This window comes from Leptonychotes weddellii, chromosome 3 (genome assembly GCF_054177405.1).
Source record: "Leptonychotes weddellii isolate Sample4059 chromosome 3, ASM5417740v2, whole genome shotgun sequence".
NCBI classification, from domain to species: Eukaryota; Metazoa; Chordata; class Mammalia; order Carnivora; family Phocidae; genus Leptonychotes; species Leptonychotes weddellii.
In genome coordinates this window covers 57,406,241-57,427,534 of record NC_138371.1, presented here as the reverse complement: position 1 = coordinate 57,427,534, position 21,294 = coordinate 57,406,241, and the positions used below count along the sequence as shown (strand labels likewise).

The 21,294-nt window shown below is 37.6% G+C and overlaps 1 protein-coding gene across 5 annotated transcripts in view; it reads right to left on the bottom strand.

Moving 5' to 3' along the window:
* The window catches only part of ABCB11 (ATP binding cassette subfamily B member 11), an 84,454-nt gene that overhangs the window by 51,230 nt on the left and 11,930 nt on the right, over positions 1-21,294 (bottom strand). For 2 of the 5 annotated variants that reach the window (XM_081814250.1, XM_081814245.1), the window contains exons 4-9: positions 20,957-21,008; positions 19,527-19,765; positions 7,212-7,299; positions 5,935-6,068; positions 4,067-4,238; positions 1,009-1,133 (exon numbers count right to left, since the gene is read on the bottom strand). In XM_081814250.1, coding sequence (XP_081670376.1) covers positions 1,009-1,133; positions 4,067-4,238; positions 5,935-6,068; positions 7,212-7,299; positions 19,527-19,765; positions 20,957-21,008 — 810 coding nt within the window. Of the gene's footprint in view, positions 1-1,008; positions 1,134-4,066; positions 4,239-5,934; positions 6,069-7,211; positions 7,300-7,746; positions 7,891-19,526; positions 19,794-20,956; positions 21,009-21,177; positions 21,249-21,294 lie in introns of those variants that run through there. The other 3 variants (XM_081814247.1, XM_081814246.1, XM_081814248.1) reach the window with 3 other exon arrangements.

The window sequence follows — 21,294 nt, the reverse complement described above, 5'->3', positions numbered from 1 at the left end:
GACTGCCTTCGGCTCAGGTCATGATCCTGGAGTCCCAGGATCGAGTCCCGCATCGGGCTCCCTGCTCGGCAGGGAGTCTGATTCTCCCTCTGACCCTCCTCCCTCTCATGCTCTCTGTCTCTCATTCTCTCTCTCTCAAATAAATAAATAAAATCTTTAAAAAAAAAAAAAAAACAATAATGAGTATCTTTTATGGTGGAGGAAATATCCTACTGAAATTTTTTGTGAGAAACTAGGTAACTTCACTCTATAAACCAAAAGAAGCAAAACAAACAAAAAAAAAAAAAGGAAAAGAGAATAGAGATTGTAAATTCTATTCTCTTTTTTTATTTGGTAACAATTGAGACCGACATCGTCATACTAGATCTCAAACTCATGAAATAAGAGTTGAATTAAATTGGTGGCTATTTTATGAAATCAGTACCTGGCACTGGCACTTAAAAAATGCTAGATAAGAGGAAGAATTAACAAAATCAAATTCTCAACAACTGTGTTGTTTGGGTCATTTAGGTTTTTTATTTTCATTAAGAATTAATCTTCTGGAATGATGGTCTGTAATATACCAATGCTAAATTTTGTTTGAGTAAATGGAAATTTCATCAGACTTTAAAAAGAGCATGTAGTACAGTAGCTGAATAAAAGACACTGAATAAAAAATGTGTTGAACTGCATTTTAGGTATCTCACAGCAAACAGTGTTACAGGCCATGAGGTATAATATGCATACATATGCATACATACACACCACCAGAGTTGAAATAAATACCTAACCTAAAATGGCGTTCTAAAAATCTCCAACTACAACATTTTCAAAAACACACAGCTAAAGGCTTGGGGGTCCTTGTAGTGCTTTGCCCAACTAATTACCCTCAGCTACCTCTTGAATAAAATCTCTCTCACAGTAAACAGACCAAGGTAAATCTGCCACTTTGTACAAAATAGGGAAGATTCGGGGTAGTAGGTCAAACGACGAAATTCAGGAAAGTGGTGGATGTTTCAATAAACCAACCTTTCAACCTCTTTTTTTTCACCACCAAAAGCAGCCACCGTTCGCATAGATGAAATGACTTCATCAGCCACTGACCCTGCTCTGGCATAGGCCTTCAATTCATAGTCAGTAAACTTGGACACACTCTAAAATCCAAAAGAAGAAAACAAAACCAGGGAATTAGGTAAGTCAGTCTGTCATTCAGTGATTCATTTAGCAGAGTAAGTACGTGGTGTGGTTTCGTACAAGACTAGATTCTCGCTGTAACGGTGTTCACGGAGGAAAGAATCTGGTCCAAGTTTGACCCGTGTTAAGCCCCATCCACGAATGTCTGGTTGTTAGCATACCAAAATGACTTCTTTAGAAGTCAGCCTCAAAAGCCTTCTCACAGAGTAAGTCCCCAATAGGGCATTCTGTGAGACCACAGTGTTACACTCATTATACTAATGAAGTTTGCAGATGATTCCATATCACATTTCATTGCTGTTGACCACAGGATGTTTGCACAATTTATGGACAAACACCAGAGACAGAGACTGGAGGTTAGTCAGAGTATATAATTGGGAGAGAAGTCCTGACCATACAGAGGCTCATGATACCGCAGAGGTAATTGCACAGGAGAAAGCTCCAGATAAATATTACGCCATTTTGACTCAACTGTAGGGGCTCAACTAACTAGCTTTGCTCTTTACAAAAGGAACCAAAAAGACATTAAACTTAATATTTAACAAATTACTTTTTCTAAAATTGGACTTGGATTGAGTTGTAATTACAATTAATCACCAAAGAAATCCCTGGCACAGATGAAGATACCAGAATGAACAAAAGCAAATATTGTAGAAGTTCGATTAACTCAGAAATCTAAAATATATATAGTACCCAGACTAAAGGAGTTTATCTTCCAAGTTTTTCCGAACTTTTAGCAGCTTAACTCTTCTCAAACAAAATCTTAAATGGAACTCTAAGATACAAAATAAGTAAATGTAGTATTGTTACAACAAATTTATGTCACAAGTCCACACTTTATAAAAGTTGTGAATTGAAAAGGCAACAATAGGGAAAGTAGGGCTATTTTCATCAACATGAAAATATGAATTTAGGTGTTATGAATGACATTACAGTTTTTACCACAATCCTCTTCTAATTTATTTCTAAATTATGTATTGAGGAAATTAAGTAGTTGTGAATATTAATAGTTTTACTGTAATTTAATGCACATTAAATAACCTCAGGATACTCCCATTAAATTGATACAGGAGTTTAAAAGATGTAAATTGGAAAATATTTTTATAGATGTAAATTGGATTTTAAAGATGTAAATTGGAAAATATTTAGCATGTCAAACTAAACTACCTACCTATTTTATTTAGCATGTCAAACTAAACTACCTACGATTGCTCGTGATTCTCATGGAAAATATAAAAGTCAGACTCAGGCATACAAAACCCACAATAACATGTAACATGTCATATATTTTGCCCACTCCTACTTTTTAATTTTTTTTTTTATTTTGGTCCTGCTTTTGAACTGCTTAGTGAAGTTGCTTGTATCCTTTTATACAAACATGCACAGACTTGAATTCAAGAAGAAACCAGTGCAGAGCTACAACATTCCAAATCAGTGACACATTTACAAGAACTTGAAATATGGGCACTTGAGATAACAAGAGAAACCATGCCCTAAGCCTGTTAAAATCAAGTCACCCAGGCTACATCTCCACTATGTTGAAATGTGACATCTGACCCATCTGAGTATGAATATTAACCACAGGTTTGAGGAAAGAGATTAAGTGTATGGGGGTGGGGGAAGCTGAATCAAATGTTTGCAGAATCCCCGAAGATCCCCCATGGATGATGAGGCTTCCCTGGAGTGAAGCTTGAGAGTGTTTGGTAGGAAAGACTGTCACAAAGCTCACACGTTATGGTGGATTGGAAAAAATAAAAACTAGTATCTCTTGAGCAATTAATTCTGTGCCAGATGCCAGGCTAAATGCATAATATGGATTATGCCTTAAGTCATCACAGTGACCTTTATCCTTATCTTCAAGATGAGGAAGCTAAAGTTTTGACATGCTAAATATATCTTTCTTGAGCCAGATGGTAGAGTCAGGGGCTGACCAACTGAGAGGAGTGAGCTCTTGGCCTTTGTCAGTCTGTACTACCTGGGAAACGTTTGAGTAATATAGCCAGTGGATTGTCGAGAATATTTTGCTAGAAAATATTATGGAGATTGGTTTCCTGCTGCTCAGTGATGTGAGTGTATTCAGCTTTCCACCTGAATTCTATTCTCATTTACAGCAAATTATTAGTTTGCCTGATCCCGTGACCCGCTATCTGATGTCTCTGCTCTAAAAGTATGATACAAGAATTTATTAATCCTTGGGAGTATTTTCTAACTGGGATGACCCAAAATTCCTACTCCTACACTTTTTCTTGGCCTGCATGCCTGGGGAATGGAGATACCGCTGGGAATGGGTCAAGTGACCTCTTCCTGAAACTGATTAGACTGCCCGGAGAGCACAGCTGTGAATGCAGAAATCTCCTTTATGTGTTTGTTACTGATCTGGGTACATCTGTTGGGCCTTTTTGAAGAAAACATCTGAGCTTGGGAGACCATGGGAAGCAATAGGCATATGAGAGAGTGGATGGGGATTTGGAATCAGGCTCCTTTGTATTTGAATCCAGTTTTGTCACTCACTAGCTGTGCAGTCCCAGACAAGTCTCTTTACCTCTCTGAGCCTCCGTTTCTTATGTTTAAAATGGCATTAATGCTTTATAAGATTGTTGTAAAGATTAGAGATAATAAACATGAAGTTCCTAATAGTGCCTGGCAAAATAGTAAATGCTCAATAAATGTAGTTGTTATTGCTATTAATACAATAATATTTATGTTATTAAAATACCATCAGTCCCTGGATTGATGGAATGTTATTTGATACTGAGGAATAACCAAACAAAATAAATCAAAACAGTGATAAATAATGTTGACTAAACATACACAGGAAAAAGGAATCAAGTTTCACATTTCTGGCTGTTTCTCAGGGCAGATGTCCTGGAGAAAAGTGAGAAGACATTCTTACCAGACCAATGATGGCTGCTCCAATCCCAATGAGAGGGCTCACAGAGATAATGACCAGGGTCAGTTTCCAACCCTGGTAGAATCCCAGCAGGAACCCACAGATGCTCGTGGTCATGCGCTGAATGAAAATGGCCATTTGGTCGGCAATGGCATCATTGACTTTGTTAATATCCCTAGAAACGAGAGACTTGGATCACTAAAACTGAATTTGGTCAATTCAAATGCCTTGTTGAGAAAACCCAGCCTTTCCCTTCTACTGCCATCTCTGTACCCCATTGCCTATGAGAAACATAACAGCCTTTCACATTTGAAGAAACTTGCTATAGCTTGTGAGGTCATCAAGCCTCTCCCTCCCTCACAGCCAAGTAAAGTTTTCCTCAACCCAGGTTTCCCAACTGGTGTCCATTCAATGTTGACAAAGACTTTCAGAAACCATCTTATCTGTCCCTTTCTTTCTATAGCTCATATTCTTGGTCTGTCCTGAAGAGCCCTTCTTTCCTTCTTTATACCTGCTAAATCCTTTCAGCCTCAAGGTGCAACCCACACACTACCTAATTCATAAAAACCCTCGAGGAAAAACTAATATAGTCCTCCCTGTGTTTGCATAGCAATGTAATGAATCTGTGTTTGTGTGTGTACGTGTATATAATTACTGCATTCTGCTTATAGGTAGTATAGAATAGTGGTTAAGATCACAGACTCCGGGGCCAGACTCCAAATTTGAGCACAAGCTTTTCCTGGGCAAATTACTTAAACTTTCTGTACCTTAGTTTCCTCATCTGTAAAATGGGGATAAAGACAGAACCTACCTCAATGGGTTGTAATGAGGATTAGTTAATATGTGTTAAGTATATAGAACAGTGCTTAGAGTATAGTAAGCTATCAGTGTGTCAGCTTTATTTATTTACTTGCAGTTTTTATCCCTCCAACAAGGCTGTAAGTTCCCTGAGATCAGGAGTTGTGTGGTTTATTTTTATGGCTTGCATACGGTAAGTCCTCTAGAATATAGGTTGAATATAATTACATTAAATTCATATTCCTAGGAACATTCTCATAATCTCTTGTTTAGATGGAGCAAACAGGGCTTAGGACTTAATAGCAAAAAAAGGACCTAAGATATTACCCAGAGATTTGACAATTGTATTCCAGCAAGGTTAAGTATCTATTCAAGATCACAGTAAGTAAGGGGCAGAATGAGCACTAGAATCTAAGTATCCCAACATTCAGTCTTTGGTCTTCACTATACTACACACTCTCTCACGGGACCTCATGGGACCCCAAAGTTCAATTCAATAGGGTTCAATTGCTTCTAATTACTCAGGGCTCATTCAGAATACTTGGAGGAGGAGGGGAGGGGGGGGCTATCAATTACCCCAACTGGTCTTTAGGTATAAACCAGATTTAAATCCAATTGTTTAGTTTCAATGTTTCTCAAACTATTTTGGATTTTTTTTTTTTTTTGGTCTTTGTTTTTATGTGCAGAAATGACCTCAACAGACAAGGCAAGATAATTCATTCTAAGTACATTGTTTTTCCCTATAGATACATGGACTGTGACATCCTTCAGTCTCTCTTTTAGAGGCCAAATAGCCCTACTTCTTTTAACTCTCTTCTGTAATCCTTCATTTCTAATATTTTAATCCAGGGCCTACAAACAAAATTGTAGTATCCTGGCTTTCAATTGTTAATAATCATATCGGATAAAGCATTACCTATGAAAAAAGCATGTTACCTGTAAAAGCCCAACTTAAGAGACAAAATGTATCCAAAATAACTGAAAATGTGTTTCTAATTGTTATTTAATTTAGAAACAAGGGTTCTATGATCAAAAGCGGACACATACATTAAAACCTCCTACCAGCCACTTACTCAGAAAATCTCGTATTCAGCTCTCCCACGGAATTGCAGTCGAACCATCCTATTTCCATTCGCATTACTTTCCTAAAGGAAACTTTTCTCATTTTCTGTATCTGACGAGCTGCAGCAATCACCCAAAAGCATATCTGAAAATGGAGCAAGGATGTTTGGCATTGTGATGTTAAAAATATTCATTCATTCCTTCTCTTTTCAGAAGAAAATACTTTCAATATAAGCCTTGAGAAAGAGAGGAAAGTGATTCACAGAATGCCAAGTCATGGGACGTGCCGTGTGAGCTCAGGCACCTGCTGCTGAAAGTGGGGTGAGCGGAACAGCTGTGGCCAGGGAAGCTAGAAGGTTTGGGTGTGAATTTGGTTTTGCCACCTGTAGATCTAGCCTTACCAAGCTTCACTTTCTGCATGCGTAAAGGAAGGCTCACAGTGCCAAAAAGAAATTCTTGCTCTTATATCCCTATTTTTGCAAGGAGCTTCTGAGTGTATTCCCCCCGCCACTCCCCCCTCCCCGAGAGGCCTGCCAACAAGCATGTATGCATAGTTTTCAGACTGTTGGACAATGATTTTTCAGAGAAAGGAAGACAAAAATTATGACATAAACAGGGAATCTACTGTTAGCTGTCCCCAGCCAAGCAAAGTCAGGCTGTCATTAAAACTCTCAGTACCAGAATGGGGAAAATGGATTCATTTCTCTTTACAGTGAACATGAACTTCCTGGAATTCTTGAATGAATGCGGGTTGAGGGGATTCATTATTTCTCCTACAGAAGAAGGTAAAAGATGAAATATTTTTCTTCTTTAATAAGGGTTAAGTAACTCCAGGCCCTTCCATGGCTTAAATCTAGACTAGATTAACTTTACAGAATTGGGGTTGGAACACAGATTGGTGAGCTTTTATCAGTGAAAGAGAAAAAAAAGTAAAGTTTGCTTTCCTCCAACCCCCCTCATGCATGGCTTTCTCCAGGGTGCCACACTCCCTTTACAAACACACCCACAACCGCCTATTTTTGAGTTTAGAAGATGAAATAGAGGGGGTGGGGGAGGACAGGGCATTGAAATTCAGTTTAGTCTCCGTCCCTCTAGACAACTGCGTGTATTTTCCTCCCTGTCTGAGAAGAATCCTTCCCCATCCTCTCATCCCCCCTCCACCTCCAAATAAAACTGTAGTCCTTAGGGCTTCCGAACAACTTAAAAGTTAGAGAGTGCACTTTGCAGTTCATTGTAATGTCTCTGAGCCCAGATGTTGATCTATAAATAAAATGGAGGAGCCACTCACTTGAATATATCCTGTGATAAGTACTACCAAAGCGATCCCAGCATAGTAACTGGCAAATCTGATCATTTCACTTTCAATGTCCAGCAACCTTCAAAAGAGGGGGGGGAAATGTTAAGATTCAGAAGTAGGGTCAAGCTTAGCAAAGATTACATTTGCGGGTACAGAGGAAAATAAAATATGAAATATGCGTAAGCCTTCTTATCTATGTAGAATTACCATCTATCCAACCAAATCTCTACCTAGACCTGGTGTGGTACCAAGTCCAGCAAAGCTGCCTACTCCCTTCGTTTTCATTTTGTTTTTTTAAAAGATATTATCTATTTATTTGAGAGAAGGAGAGAGAGCATCCGTGGTGGCGGGGGGGGGGGGGGAAGAGCAGAGAGAGGGAGGAGCAGACTCCCCGCTGAGCAGGGAACCCCATGCGGGGCTCGATTGCAGGACCCCGACAATGACCTGAGCCGAAGGCAGACGCTTAACCATCTGAGACCCCCGGGCGCCCCCGCCCCCTTCCTGTTTATAGGCAGAAATGACTCACTGGCAGTTGGAAGCCAGAGGCAGTAAGACGGCAGCCCAGTGCTCTGTCTACTGAGGCCCTTCACTCCGGCTCGTTATGCAGTGATGGAGGAATCAGTGCTAGGGAGAGGTTTTAAAAAGCCAGACTGGTGTCTGCAAAGACACTGGCGTGGACTGTAAATCAGGAGGCTTTACTATTACCTCCTCCAGGAATCTAAGCCAGCTTTTCAACTCTTCCATCTCAAAGTGACACTCAAAAATGTGTGTGTCGTCATCCCAAAGAAGGACAAAAACACTTTATCAGCTAGTCCTTCTGCTGACAGCCGCCCAGGGGGTTTCACTCTCTGGTACAATTTCTAAGGTGAGAATTTGTGGGGAATAGCGAGAAAGCTCTACAGCGTTTTTTGGTTTTGTTTTTTTCAGCGCAGCTACCACCCTGCGGCACAGGGCTTGGGGGTTGGCAAGGCTAGGGAGGGGAGGCACAAAGTAGTCTGAAATTGCTTTCAGAAAATAAAGAATAGGGTACTTGGAACATTGACATCTTGGTTGATAACAATTCTGACCCTTGAGGATGCTCTAAATGATAGCGAGTCCATTTCTTTAGAAAACCGGAAAGCAGCATCTTCCACAGAGGTGCTCTCATCCTCCGAGCTCTCTGCTTCCCGTCAGACCTCTCTTCTGGGACCCAAGCTTGACTTGTTCTCTCCCTCTACTGAACTTGGACTACGTGGTGAAGTAAAATTTCTTTAATTCAGAACAAGCTATTGTTATTATTATGCCAGATTTTATTGCCATCTCGCACTATTATTCAATATCTTCATTGAATATATTTATACTGAATAGATTTATGTTTGTTTTGCTAGATTGCAAGCCACTTGAGGGCAAGGGCTTGGTTTAGGCTGCTTGCTCACACTGCCCGAAGCCTTGCACAATACCTTACACATAACAGACACAATACCTCAACAAATGTTTCTTTATTTTGCTTTGACTTTTAAAATACTTATAAGGAAGGGAAATAATTGCCTTGGTCAACCCTTCTTTGGAGGGATAGTCTCCAAAACAGCTAATATGTCTGTTCACCACATTTCTGGTCTTTTATGATGGTTTAAGGGAACCCCAAGAATGAACAAGACCTAAAAAACTTATATGTAAGTATCCACAATCAGAGGTTCTCACAAAAATTAAGCATCTCTGGATAGGATGCATAATGAAGAAAAAGACTTCTAGTGTGTAAATGAGGCCACACTCTTAGTTTTCTGTGAATTTTTTCATTGTGAAATGAAATTTGGGTGTCCAAAAACAGAGAACTAGGAGTATTTGTCAAAAGAGTTTTACTTAGATTTCCTGTGGTGCGTTCCTTCTACACACGCTCTAAGCAGAGGGGACAAAATGGCTGCCATGGAAGACACAGCTGCAAGGTACAAACAGACCTACTCAGACTGAAAATACTGAGCACTGACCCATCTCCAGAATTTATTGGGGCAAACTTCAGGAGAATTATATCATTGCTGGATGGTGGGGATAAGGACATGTGTAGTTTATGATTCTGTTCATTCCTGAGGCACCCCAGAGATGAATGGTGAACTCATTTTTATTTTATTCTTGGGGATAAGAAGTTATTGGGGTTTTAAAAACTACTTGAGAATATTTCTGGAACAACAGGACAAACCTATCAGAAAAACTGATAGGAAGGAAACAAGCAAGCTGGCTTGGCTCCTTTGACTGCACATCAAATTTTTTATCATCTGGTGGAAAGTTTTCTTGTGGTTATAAAATCCTGGCAAGGATTTTTTAAAGTGTGCAGGTGATTTGGCTCACCAAATGGGTGCCTTTCTTTTTAACAGCAAAATTGACATACATCTACTTGACTAAATTAAGATTCTCCTGGCTCATTTGTTGAAGAGAGGAGAGGGCAGAAAGATGACAATTAGGGGGGAGAGATAAGATATATTTTACAAATTATTAAGATATGTGGATTCTTACTTGCTTTTAATGAAAAATAAATGCAGCATAAAATCAAAGTACTCAATTTATACCTCAAGGTTTCAGATTTACTAAAGCCATAGGGCTTTCATTTTAAATACCTAGGAGGTCTTTATGACAAGGTGCATTGCTTAAAATCGAGTTTTCCTTTCAATGGTTTTCATGCACTGTAGACCCTGTAGCATTAACATTTTAGAGTGAAATCAGTGTCAGCTCCAAAATGAGCATCACAGGTTGGCAGAAACGTGCCCACGTCCTACTCTCAGAATGTTGGAGCCTCTGTCTTAATGCATAGGACATCAGCCTGTGGACAAATGGCAGATCACTGGGTAAAGCTGCTTTACAGAACATCTATACACTGTGGTAGCTTACTGCCAGAATGGCTGGAATTTCCTTTCAGAGAATCTATGACAATTTTTTTTCACCCAGGAAGCTATTTTTTTGTTGGTTTGTTTTTCATGCAACTTTTTATTTTGAGGTAAGTGTGGATTCTCATGCAATTGTGAGAAGTAATACAAAAAGATATACGCCCTTTGGTAATACCTTGCAAAACGACAGGACAATATCACAACCAGGATGTTGACATTGATATAATCAAGATCAGAATGTTCTCATCACCCCAACGATTGTTCATGTCACCCTTTTACATCTACACATGCTTGCATCCAGCCTCCACTCCCCCCTTAATCCCTGGCTACCTCTTATCTGTTCGCTATTGCTACAGTTTTGTCATTTGAAGAATATTATATAAATGGAATCACACAGTATATAACCTTTTGGTGTTGGTTGGCTTTTTTTTTTTCACTCAGCATAATTCTTTAAAGTTTCATAAATTATTTGTTCCTCTCTATTGTTAAGTAGTATTCCATGGTATAAATGTGTCACAGTTGGTTTAACCACTCACCCATTGAAGGATATCTGGGTTGTTTCCAGTTTTTGTTACAAATAAAACATCTATAACCTTTATGTATAGGTTTTCATTTCTCTGGGATAAATCCCCAACAGTAGAATTTCTGGGTTGTATAAGACTTGCATGCTTAATTTTTTTTTTAAATTGTCAAACTATTTTCCAGAGTACCTGCACCATTTTGCATTCCCACCAGCAAGGTATAAAGTGATCCATTCTCCCACATCCCCACCAGCTCTGGTGTTATTACTATTTTATTTTAGCCATTCTGATAGATTTGTGCTGATATCTCATTTTGATTTTAATTTGCATTCCCTAACCACCAATGTTGCTAAATATCTTTTCATGTGCAAATTTGCCGTCTTTTTATCCTTAGTGAAATGTTTGTTCTTGTGTTTTTCCCATATTCATATTGGAGTTTTTCTAACCATTGAATTTGGAGAGCTCTTTTTATTTTCTAGATCCTAGTCCTTTGTTGGATATATAATTCACAAATATGCTCTCCCAGTCTGTAGATTTTCTTTTCATCCTCTTCACAGGGTCTTTTGCAGAGCTGAAGTTTTTCATTTTGATGAAATCCAATTCAACAATTTTTCTTTTTATGGATTGTACTTTTTTTTTTTTTTTTTTTTTTAAATGTTTTTTTTTTTTTTAAGATTTTATTTATTTATTTGACAGAGAAAGACACAGCGAGAGAGGGAACACAAACGGGGAGTGGGAGAAGGAGAAGCAGACTCCCCGCCGAGCAGGGAGCCCGATGCGGGACTCGATCCCGGGACTCCAGGATCATGACCTGAGCCGAAGGCAGTCGCTTAACCAACTGAGCCACCCAGGCGCCCTGGATTGTACTTTTAGTGTCAAGTCTAAAAGCTCTTTGTCTAGCCTTAGACATGAAAATGGTCACCCACATATTTTTCTAAAAGTTTATAGTTTATTTTTAACATTTAAGTCCAAAACCCATCTTGAGCTATTTTTTGTATGGGTTCATTTTTTTCCCTACGGATGTCCAACTAATCATACACCATTTGATAAAAAGTTTGTATTTTCTCCATTGAATTTCCTTTCCACCTTTGCCAACAATTAATTGGACATGTTTGCATGGGTCTATGTTTGAGTTCTCTGTTCTGTTCCTCTGTCAATACCACACAACCTTGATTGCTGTAGCTATATAATATGTCTTGAAATCAGGTAGACTGTTTCCTCACACTTTATTCTTCTTTTTCAAAGTTGTTTTAGATATTCTAGTTCTTTTGCCTTTTGATATAAATTTTAGAGTTATCTTGTCTATATCTATTAAAATATCTTGCTGAGATTTTGATAGGAATTTTATTAGAGCTACATATTAGTTTGGGGGAATTGACATCTTTACTATACTGAATTTTCCAATTCATTAACAAGGTATGTCTCTCCATCTATTTAGGTCTTTGATTTCTTTCATCAGCATGTTGAATTTTTCAGCATGTAAGTCCTGTACATGTTTTGTTAGATTTACACCTAAATAAATTTTTTGAGCAATTGTAAATGGCATTGTATTTTGTTTTGTTTTGTTTTATTTTATTTTAATTTTTGGCATTATATTTTGAATTTTGGTGCCCACATATTCAATGCTAGTAGGTAGAAATACCACTAAATTTTGTATGTTTATCTGGTATTTTATGACTTTGCTAAACTCATTTATTTGTTCTAGGATATTTTTGTAGATCCTTTGGAATATTCTATGTTGACAATAATATCATATCCAAAATAAATGGGTGTATTTCTTCCTTTTAGATTTGTATTTTTTTCATTAAAAATTTTTTGATTGTAGGGCACCTGGGTGGCTCAGTCGGTTGAGCGGCTGCCTTCGGCTCAGGTCATGATCCCGGAGTCCCGGGATCGAGTCCCGCATCGGGCTCCCTGCTCGGCGGGGAGTCTGCTTCTCCCTCTGACCCTCCCCCCTCTCATGTGCTCTCTCTCTCTCATTCTCTCTGTCAAATAATAAATAAAATCTTTAAAAAAAAATTTTTTTTTTGATTGTAATAAAGAACACATAACATAAAATTTACCAACTTAACCATTTTTAAGTGTACAGTTCAGTAGTGTATTAAGTATTAAATCAATATTCTTTTCCTTCCGTATTGTATAAGCTAGAACTTTGAGTACTGTGTTGAATAATAACAGTGAAAGCATCTATCCTTGCCTTGTTTCCAGTCTTAGGGAGAAAATATTCAATCTTCCACCTTTAAGTATAATGTTAGCCATAGGACTTTTTTGTAGATGTCCTTTTTAAAGTTGAAGAAGTTCCTTTCCGTTCCTAGTTTTCTGAGTTTTTATTATGGATGGATATTGAAATTTTAAATGCTTTTTCTACATCGATAGAGATCATCACGTGGTTTTCTGTATTAACCTGCTAACATGGTGGATTACATTGACTGTTTTTCTTATACTGAACCATGTACGCTTCTCTAGAATACACTCTACTTGGTTATGGTGTATTTCATTGATTTCCTGTTATTTGTTTGTATATCTTTATTATATCCTCTCATACATTTTCTGTATACATTTCTGTATTTTGCTCTTCTTCTAGGTTCTTGAGTTGGAAGCTTAGATGTTTAATTTGAGATGTTTCCTCTTTTGTAATGTATGCATTTAGTGCTATGAATTTTCCTCTCAGCCCTGTATGAGCTGTGTCCTACAGATTTTTACAATTTCTGTTTTCCTTTTCATCCAGTTCAATTTTTAAAATTTTTCCCTTGAGACTTCATCTTTGACCTATGGATTATTTAGAAGTCTATTGTCTGATTCCCAAGAATTTGGAGGCTTTCCATTATCTCTCATTTTGATTTCTACTTTGATTCCATTGTGGTCAGAGAATGCACTCTATTATTTCAATTATTTTACATTTGTTGAGGTTTGTTTCATGGCTCAGGGTATGGTCTATCTGTAGGCACTTGAAAAAAATATGTATTATGTGGTTGTTGAGTGAAATGTTCTATAGATGTCAATTAGATCCTGTTGGTTGCTGGTGTTGAGTTCTTCTATATCCTTGATAATTTTATGTCTACCTGTTCTATAAATTGGTGAGAGATGGATATTTCAGGGGTCTACTATAATTTTGATTTGTCTCTTTTTTCTTTCCATTCTATCAGTTGTTGCTTCACATGTTTTGCAGGTCTGTTGTTTGGTGAGTACACATTTAAGATTGCTGTGTCTTCCTGGCAGATTGACCCTTTTATCACTGTATAATGTCCCTCTTTGTCTCTGGAATTTTCTTTGTTCCAAAGTCTATTTTATCTCATATCAGTATAGCCATTTCTGCTTTCTTTTGATTAAAGTTTGCATGATAAATCTTTTTCCATTCTTTAGAGAGAGAAAGTGCGAGCAGGAGGAGGGGCAGAGGGAGAGAGAGAAGAAAGTATCTCAAGGAGACTCCCAGCTGAACACAGAGCCCAAGGCCGGGCTCCATCTCATAACCCTGAGATCATGACCTGAGCCAAAACCAAGAGTCAGACGCTTAACCGACTGAGCCACCCAGGCACCCCTCAACTTGCCTATATTTTTTAAAGTGATTTTCTCATAAATAGCATGTAGTTGGATTATCTTAAAACCCATTCTGCCAATCTCTGTTGTATTTAGTATATTTAAATCATTTAAATTTAATATAATTATTGATATGTTAAGGCTCAAGTGTAACATTTTATTTTTTGTGTTCTGTTTGTTCTTTCTGTTTTTTATTTTTCTGTTTTCTTCCCCCTGCTTTCTTATGGGCTACTCAAACTTTTTTAAAATTTTTAATTTATTTTATTTAATCTTATTATTTTATTTTAAGTAGGCTCCACGCCTAGCATGGAGCCCAGTGCTGGGCTAGAACTCACAACCCTGAGATCAAGACCTGAGCTGAGATCAAGAATCAGATGCTTAACTGACTGAGCCAGGCAGGCGCCCCTCAAACATTTTTTAGAATTCAATTTTATCTGTAGGGTTTTTGACTGTATCTCTTTGTATAGCTTTTTTAGTGGTTGCTCTAGGAATTCCATTATAGGTATTATAGTCAGCTAGTGTCATTTTACCAGTTTGCACAGGGTATAAAAACACTAACTCCCAGGGCGCCTGGGTGGCTCAGTCGTTAAGCATCTACCTTCAGCTCAGGTCATGATCCCAGCATCCTGGGATCGAGCCCCGTATCAGGCTCCCTGCTCAGCGGGAAGCCTGCTTCTCCCTCTCCCACTCCCCCTGCTTGTGTTCCCTCTCTTGCTGTCTCTCTCTGTCAAATAAATAAATAATATCTTTAAAAAACAAACAAACAAAACTAACTCCCTTTATATACCCTTACTCTGCCCTGTTAATGTTTTAATTGTCTTTAATATTTCCAAATCACACTCACCTCAGACAGTGTTACAATAGGACCATATCAGACAGTGTTTGCATTTTTGCTTCCACCATCAAACATAATTTAGAAAACTCAGGAGGAGGAGGAAAGTCTATTATATTTACCCATGGTTTTGCTTACCATGTTCTTCCTATTTAATATCCAAGATTTATTTTATTGTTTCCTTTCTGTTCAAAGAACTTCCTTTAGGTAAGTCAGCTGGCAATAAATTCTCTTCATCTCTCTCATCTGAAAATGTCTTGATTTTCTCTTCCACAGGGGTGGTGATGAATGTCCTGACTCTCTGATCCTACCCAAGCAGGTAAGGAAAGAGGTTTCTCATTACATTGGGGGTGGTTGAGGCCTCCACATATTCTTCACTGACACGACAGGAGTTGGGTAGGGGAGAGACACAGCAGGGGCTCACTGATACCTGGCAAAGATGAAAGTCTAGGCCCCCAACTCAACCTTTGCTGGCATGGGTAAGAGTGAGGTTATGTGTGTTTTGTTTTGTTCTGTGGTGTTGGCTTGAGTAGAATAGTTATTGCCTGAAATTCTTCTGTCAGGCTGCCTCTTTGTGGTCTATTATCTAGAGAGAGCAGAATTTTATTGAGTTTTGTGGTCTGTGCTCATTGGTATTTCTAGGTTACAGCTTTCCCAACACCCAATCTAGTACATATGAGGCCTAAAGAAAATCCAAGGAACTCACAACCATGTCATTATTTGGGTCCTGAGATCTCTAACCTTCTTTTATCCACTCTTTTAGAGTCAGGTAGGTTAGTTTTATATGTAATGGATTAAATAATCCAATCAAAAAGCAGAGATTGTCAGACTGGATATATTTAAAAAAAAAACAAACAAGCTCCAACTATAGGCTGTCTACAGGAGACACATTTTTGATTCAAAAATTTGAACAAGTTGAAAGTAGTATAGAAAAAGATGTGTCATGGTAAAGAGCAACCATAACAAACCAAGAGTGGCTATACTAATATAAGACAAAATAAACTTAAAAAAATTGCTACTAGAAATAAAAATCATTTGGTAATGATAAAAGGGTCAATCTATCGAAAGATTATAGCAATTTTAAGCATATATGCATCTAAAAACAGAGCCCCCAAACACATGAAGCAAAGTGTGACAGATTCAAGGGTAGAAATAGATAGTTCAATGATAATAGTCAGAGATCACAACTCCATACTTTCAGTATTGGATAGAACAACTAGGAATAGAAGACTTGAATAACACCATAAACCAATTAGACCTAACAGACATCTTTTGAACATTCCATCCAATAATAACAAAATACATATTCCCCAGAAGTGCACATGGAGCATTCTCCAGGATAGACACATGCTAGGCTGTCCTAATTCATGCTACAGTATGATAAACCTTGAAAACATTAAGTTAAAGAAGCCAATCACAAAGGACCACATATTGTGGGATTCCATTTGTATGGAATGTCCAGAATAGGCAAATCTACAGAACCAGAAAGTAGATTAGTGGTTGTCTAGGGCTGAAGGAGGAATGGGGGAATTGGAGAGTGATAGCTAAGGGGTATGGGTTTCTTTTTGTAGTAATAAAAATGTTCTAAAATTGATTATAGTGGTGGGTGCACAACTCTGTGAAATACTAAAAACCATTGAGTTGTACACCTTAAGTTGGTAAATTTCATGGTATGTGAATTGTGTCTCAATAAAGCTGTTTTAAAAATGTATGGTTTTACAGTGTCTAACTTCAACATAGTGCTTGAATGCATACACTAACTGAACATTGTTAACAAAACAGACTGAAATCCAAGAGAAAATGCAGGCTGGTTTCTACTTTGATGCATTCACATGTGGGGGAAATGAGGAATCAAACTTCTCAATGGCTGCAGTAGTCAGCCTCTAAGGAGCCCCTAATTGTTTTTGTCTCCTGGTATTCACACTGTTGTATGGTCCCTTCCCAGATTATACCAGGGTTGGTTGTGTGACCAATAGAAAATGGCAGCAATTATGGTATGTCACTTCCACAATTAAGTCACAAGACTTTGTGGTTTCCGTTTGAATTTTTACACTTCAATTGGATAAAAGAAAATAAAAAGAAGCTGCACTGTGGTATTTGGACTCTTTGGACTTCCCCTTCAGTCATTTCTCATTCTTTTGCCTTATTATTTGACTATTCGGAGCAAATAAATACTGATAAACTAATCAGGTGGCCTGATGTTCTATAATACTTTTCAGCATTATGCACTGAGAGCCATTTGGAAGGCTTTGCCTAAAAATTCCATCCAGTGGATTACAATTGATATGTAGAAACCAACCTGTAAAATGAAAGAGAAAAACCTGCTCCTACCATTACACATGCATGCTTATGTTGATAAAATCATGGATTAGCCTTGTCCAAGACTAATATACCTAATATAATAGGTGGAGAAATTGTACTTTTAATGATATACTTTTTCCAAGAAAAAAAGTGCAAAAGAGTTGAGTAATTCTGGAGGCCTGTTAACTACTTACAGGTAGCAAAGTGTCCACTCCCTTCTCTTCTGTCCCACCCAAGTCCATTTTCACAGTGATCTTAACTACATAAAAGCTAAACAAATATTTACCCAGAAGTAAAACAGTAGTCATGTCAGAGACCATAATAATTCACAGTTAAAGTATTTAACTCATCAAAGGAGATCCTGGTAAAGAAAAGGCCTGAGAAAGGTGTGGTCTACACAATTCCAGATACTCATATGAAATTTTTAAAAAAAGGACAAATATCCATTTACATGTTCTGTATCATATGAATTCAGCAAAAGCCAATGAGCTTCTGAAAGCCCCTACTTGCTTTGCACTATTTGCTCACCTTCAAGTATATGACCTAGTAAGAACAAATAAAGTGTGAGTAATGGGTAGCCACAGTAAATTCTTTTCTACTGGATGTTAGTGATACAGATGTTAATGGTAGATTCATTCTTTAAATCATCTAATAAATATTTATGAGCACTTGTTATCATAGATATGTCTCAAATTTTGGCCCCTCTAACATTTATTACCAAATTTTAAGGCATAACAGGCTATACTTTCAGGAACTTTCCCTAGAAAATTTTACCTTCATAAATGTTATTAATGATTTGGGTCAATTTACATCATACATAAGTCTGAATGCATTTTTTTCAAAGGGGGAAGTAATTTAACCTTACATTTTGTAGTCGAACTACTCTGTAAAAAACAATTCATTTTTGTCCTGCAACATAAAAGAAAGACTTAAAAGACTGTTATTGACAACAGTAATTCTTTTATACAAACTGTTCTGAATCTTACTTCCAAATTTAGAAAAGAACATATATATATACACATATATATAAAAGAACATATATATATACACATATATATATACACACACATTAGGAAATTTATTTCTAATATTAAGCTTATTGTTTTTTAAAGGGTAATTCTGCACTTTGCATATTGTCTTGTATTTTTCTGTCAAGTACTAACCAGCTGTAACTACATATATATTTGAATGGTCTTTGATTTAATGATGATTTTACTGACTACACCTAAACGTCATGTTGAAGATAAGGACCATGACTCAAGATAACCACTGTATCCTTGAGGCTTACACAAGTTCCTGGTATGTAGTTGGTGTTCAAAAAATTTTGGTTGAATGAGTGAATGAATAGAACACCCTAACAGTAGGTAATATTATGGCACAGATCGGTGGTTTAGAAGGATTTGTTCATAATCTAAATGAAATACGTAGAAAAATTTTTAAATGAAGGTGAAAAATATAAATTTGCCTAGGGAGCTATTCCAAGTGTCTTTCTAGTCAGGATGTGCCCTGCCCTTGGCTCTTGAACCTGAGTGTGCAGGTTCATACATGCAAATGAGCTTGTTCTGGCCCTGAGGCAGTGTGAGCCAGGCTGCAAAGTTCATGCTGTGACAGTGAGTCAGCACCATGAACAATACGGACTCACTGCTTACAAGGCAGCCTGTTGGGCTTATCACAAAATGAGTAGTAGCACAGTGGGTTCTAGCTAAAACAGCATGGCCCCCTTCTGTTTATAGTGTCACGCCACTCTTCCATAGAAACTCAACTACTGAGACCAAGCAGCCCCTACTCCAAGCGCTGTAGCACACTAATGAATTTCCTATTATAGAAAGAAGGCTGAAGATCAAGTGGACCATTAGCCACAGCCACAGAAGCTAAGAAGCAGAAAGGAGTTAAGGAACTAAAAGCAGTCTTACATATAAGACATGAGACATGACAAGGACTCAAGTAAAATTCATGGCTTACCTTCCTAGTATACTGGTAGTGTTCATCCTCAAGCCTATAGTCTATCAAGTGCTTAAATTTGGGTGACACATTTAATGGATAATTTCCAATTCTGTTTTTTTGTTAGGATTTAAAAACCTGGTAAGATAGGAAGAACCTCAGGGCAGAGTAATTTGCAGAAGTGTGGGTTAAATTTATGTTTCTGTTCACTCTGTGTTGGATATCACTCCAGTTCAGCTAATAAAATCCCATTTACACATTTTGAATTACAATTTAATATATGAGCAAAAAAAGTAAAAAATAAAAAATAGCAGCTTACCCACACCGAGTTCCATTTGTCACATTCTGGTTAAGGGAGCTGTTGATCCATACTATAGTGTTGTTTACACATGCTTTTCCAGGGATTTTGAGTTCTTGTAATTCAGTGTCATATTCAATAAAAACATCTGTCATTGTGCCAAAAATGAGGAGCACGCCTGGATGGGATAGTCCATGGAGAAATGCACATAAACTTCCCACAAACATCAGCCAAATGTCAGTCGTTGAAGAGAATCGAAACTTGAAAAACAAAGGATTCAGAGATCATCTATGGTGAAAAGCAGGAGAAGTAGGACTATTTAATTTTAGTTACTAGATTCTGAAAAATAGCATTCAGCACCAAATTTTATGGGAATCATCTTAGTTGAACAGTAGAGTTTTCACTAATTTTATCAAAATAAATGGTATATCGGGGGACCTGGGTGGCCCAGTTGGTTAAGCGTCTGTCTTTGGCTCAGGTCATGATCCCAGGGTCCTGGGATCAAGCCCCACATCAGTCTCTCTGCTTAGTGGGGAGTCTGCTTCTCCCTCTGTCTCTCCCTCTGATCTCTCTCGCTTTTGCTCTCTCTCAAATAAATAAATAAAATCTTTTTAAAAAAATAAGTTGTATATCAATTATCTAAAACACTAGACTCTTACATTGCTAGTTTATGTTATTTCTTTCCTAGTCTCTGAATTCATTCTCTTTACCTCAAGAACTGACTTCAGGTCTTAGCCATTGATTCACAACTTCAGTGGGAAGTGGTCACTGGCATTGATGCAATAGCTGTGTAGAAATACTGTGTGAAGCATTCAGCAATAGCATAAATTGTATCCCAGAACTGATATTGACAAACAAGAGTGACTATTAGTGCCTAGAAATGCCTCTACCTTGTGAAAATTTGGGGAAAATACCACACTATAGAATTTCCAAAGATATGTCATAAGGATAAATATACATCATATGATTACTGTGCTGATTTTCTTTACTAAAATAATTATGGGCTTAGTGATTATTTTCCAGGACACTTTTCTAATCTATCAGGTAATATTTATGTGTTTAATATTATTTTATTTATTTATTTATTTAGAGGGGGGAGAGAGAGAGTGGGGAGGGACGGAGGGAGAGGGAGAGAGAGAATCTTAAGCAGGCTCTACACCCAGTGTGGAACCCAACACAGGACTCAATCTCACAACCTTGAGATCATGACCTGAGCTGAAATCAAGAGTTGGATGCTTAACTGACTGAGACACCCAGGCGCCCCAGGATTTATATTTAATTACCAATATATTCTAACCATTTAGCATGTTATTACATAGACAAAGTTTATGACTGAAAAAGTGAACCCATACTTAAAAACCTGCCAGTGACTAAAGATTTAACACTCCCTCCATGATCTGAACAATTTACAGTTGCAAAATTTATGTCAAAAATCAGCACAGTTTTATTACCAATTGAAAGAAGCCAACTTGACTGCTGTCACTTTTCCTTTCATCTTGTAACCTGAAGAGAAAAACATATGGATTTATAGACCATTCTTTCCAAAACAAAGAGAAATTCTCCCTAGGTAAGGATTTTATGAGTCATCCTTTAGTGAGAAATAAAAGTCCCCACTGACAGAAATTCTTGCCACACCTAGCATCCTAAAAACAAGCGTATTTTTAAGATTTACCTCTTCCAGAGATTTCAGTATAGCTATATCTCATGTTCAGCAGAGATTCAGTGAAGCTTTTCTGAGAGGTACTGAAAGAAAATAAAAAGTGCTCTGTACTCCCAGTTATACTAACAT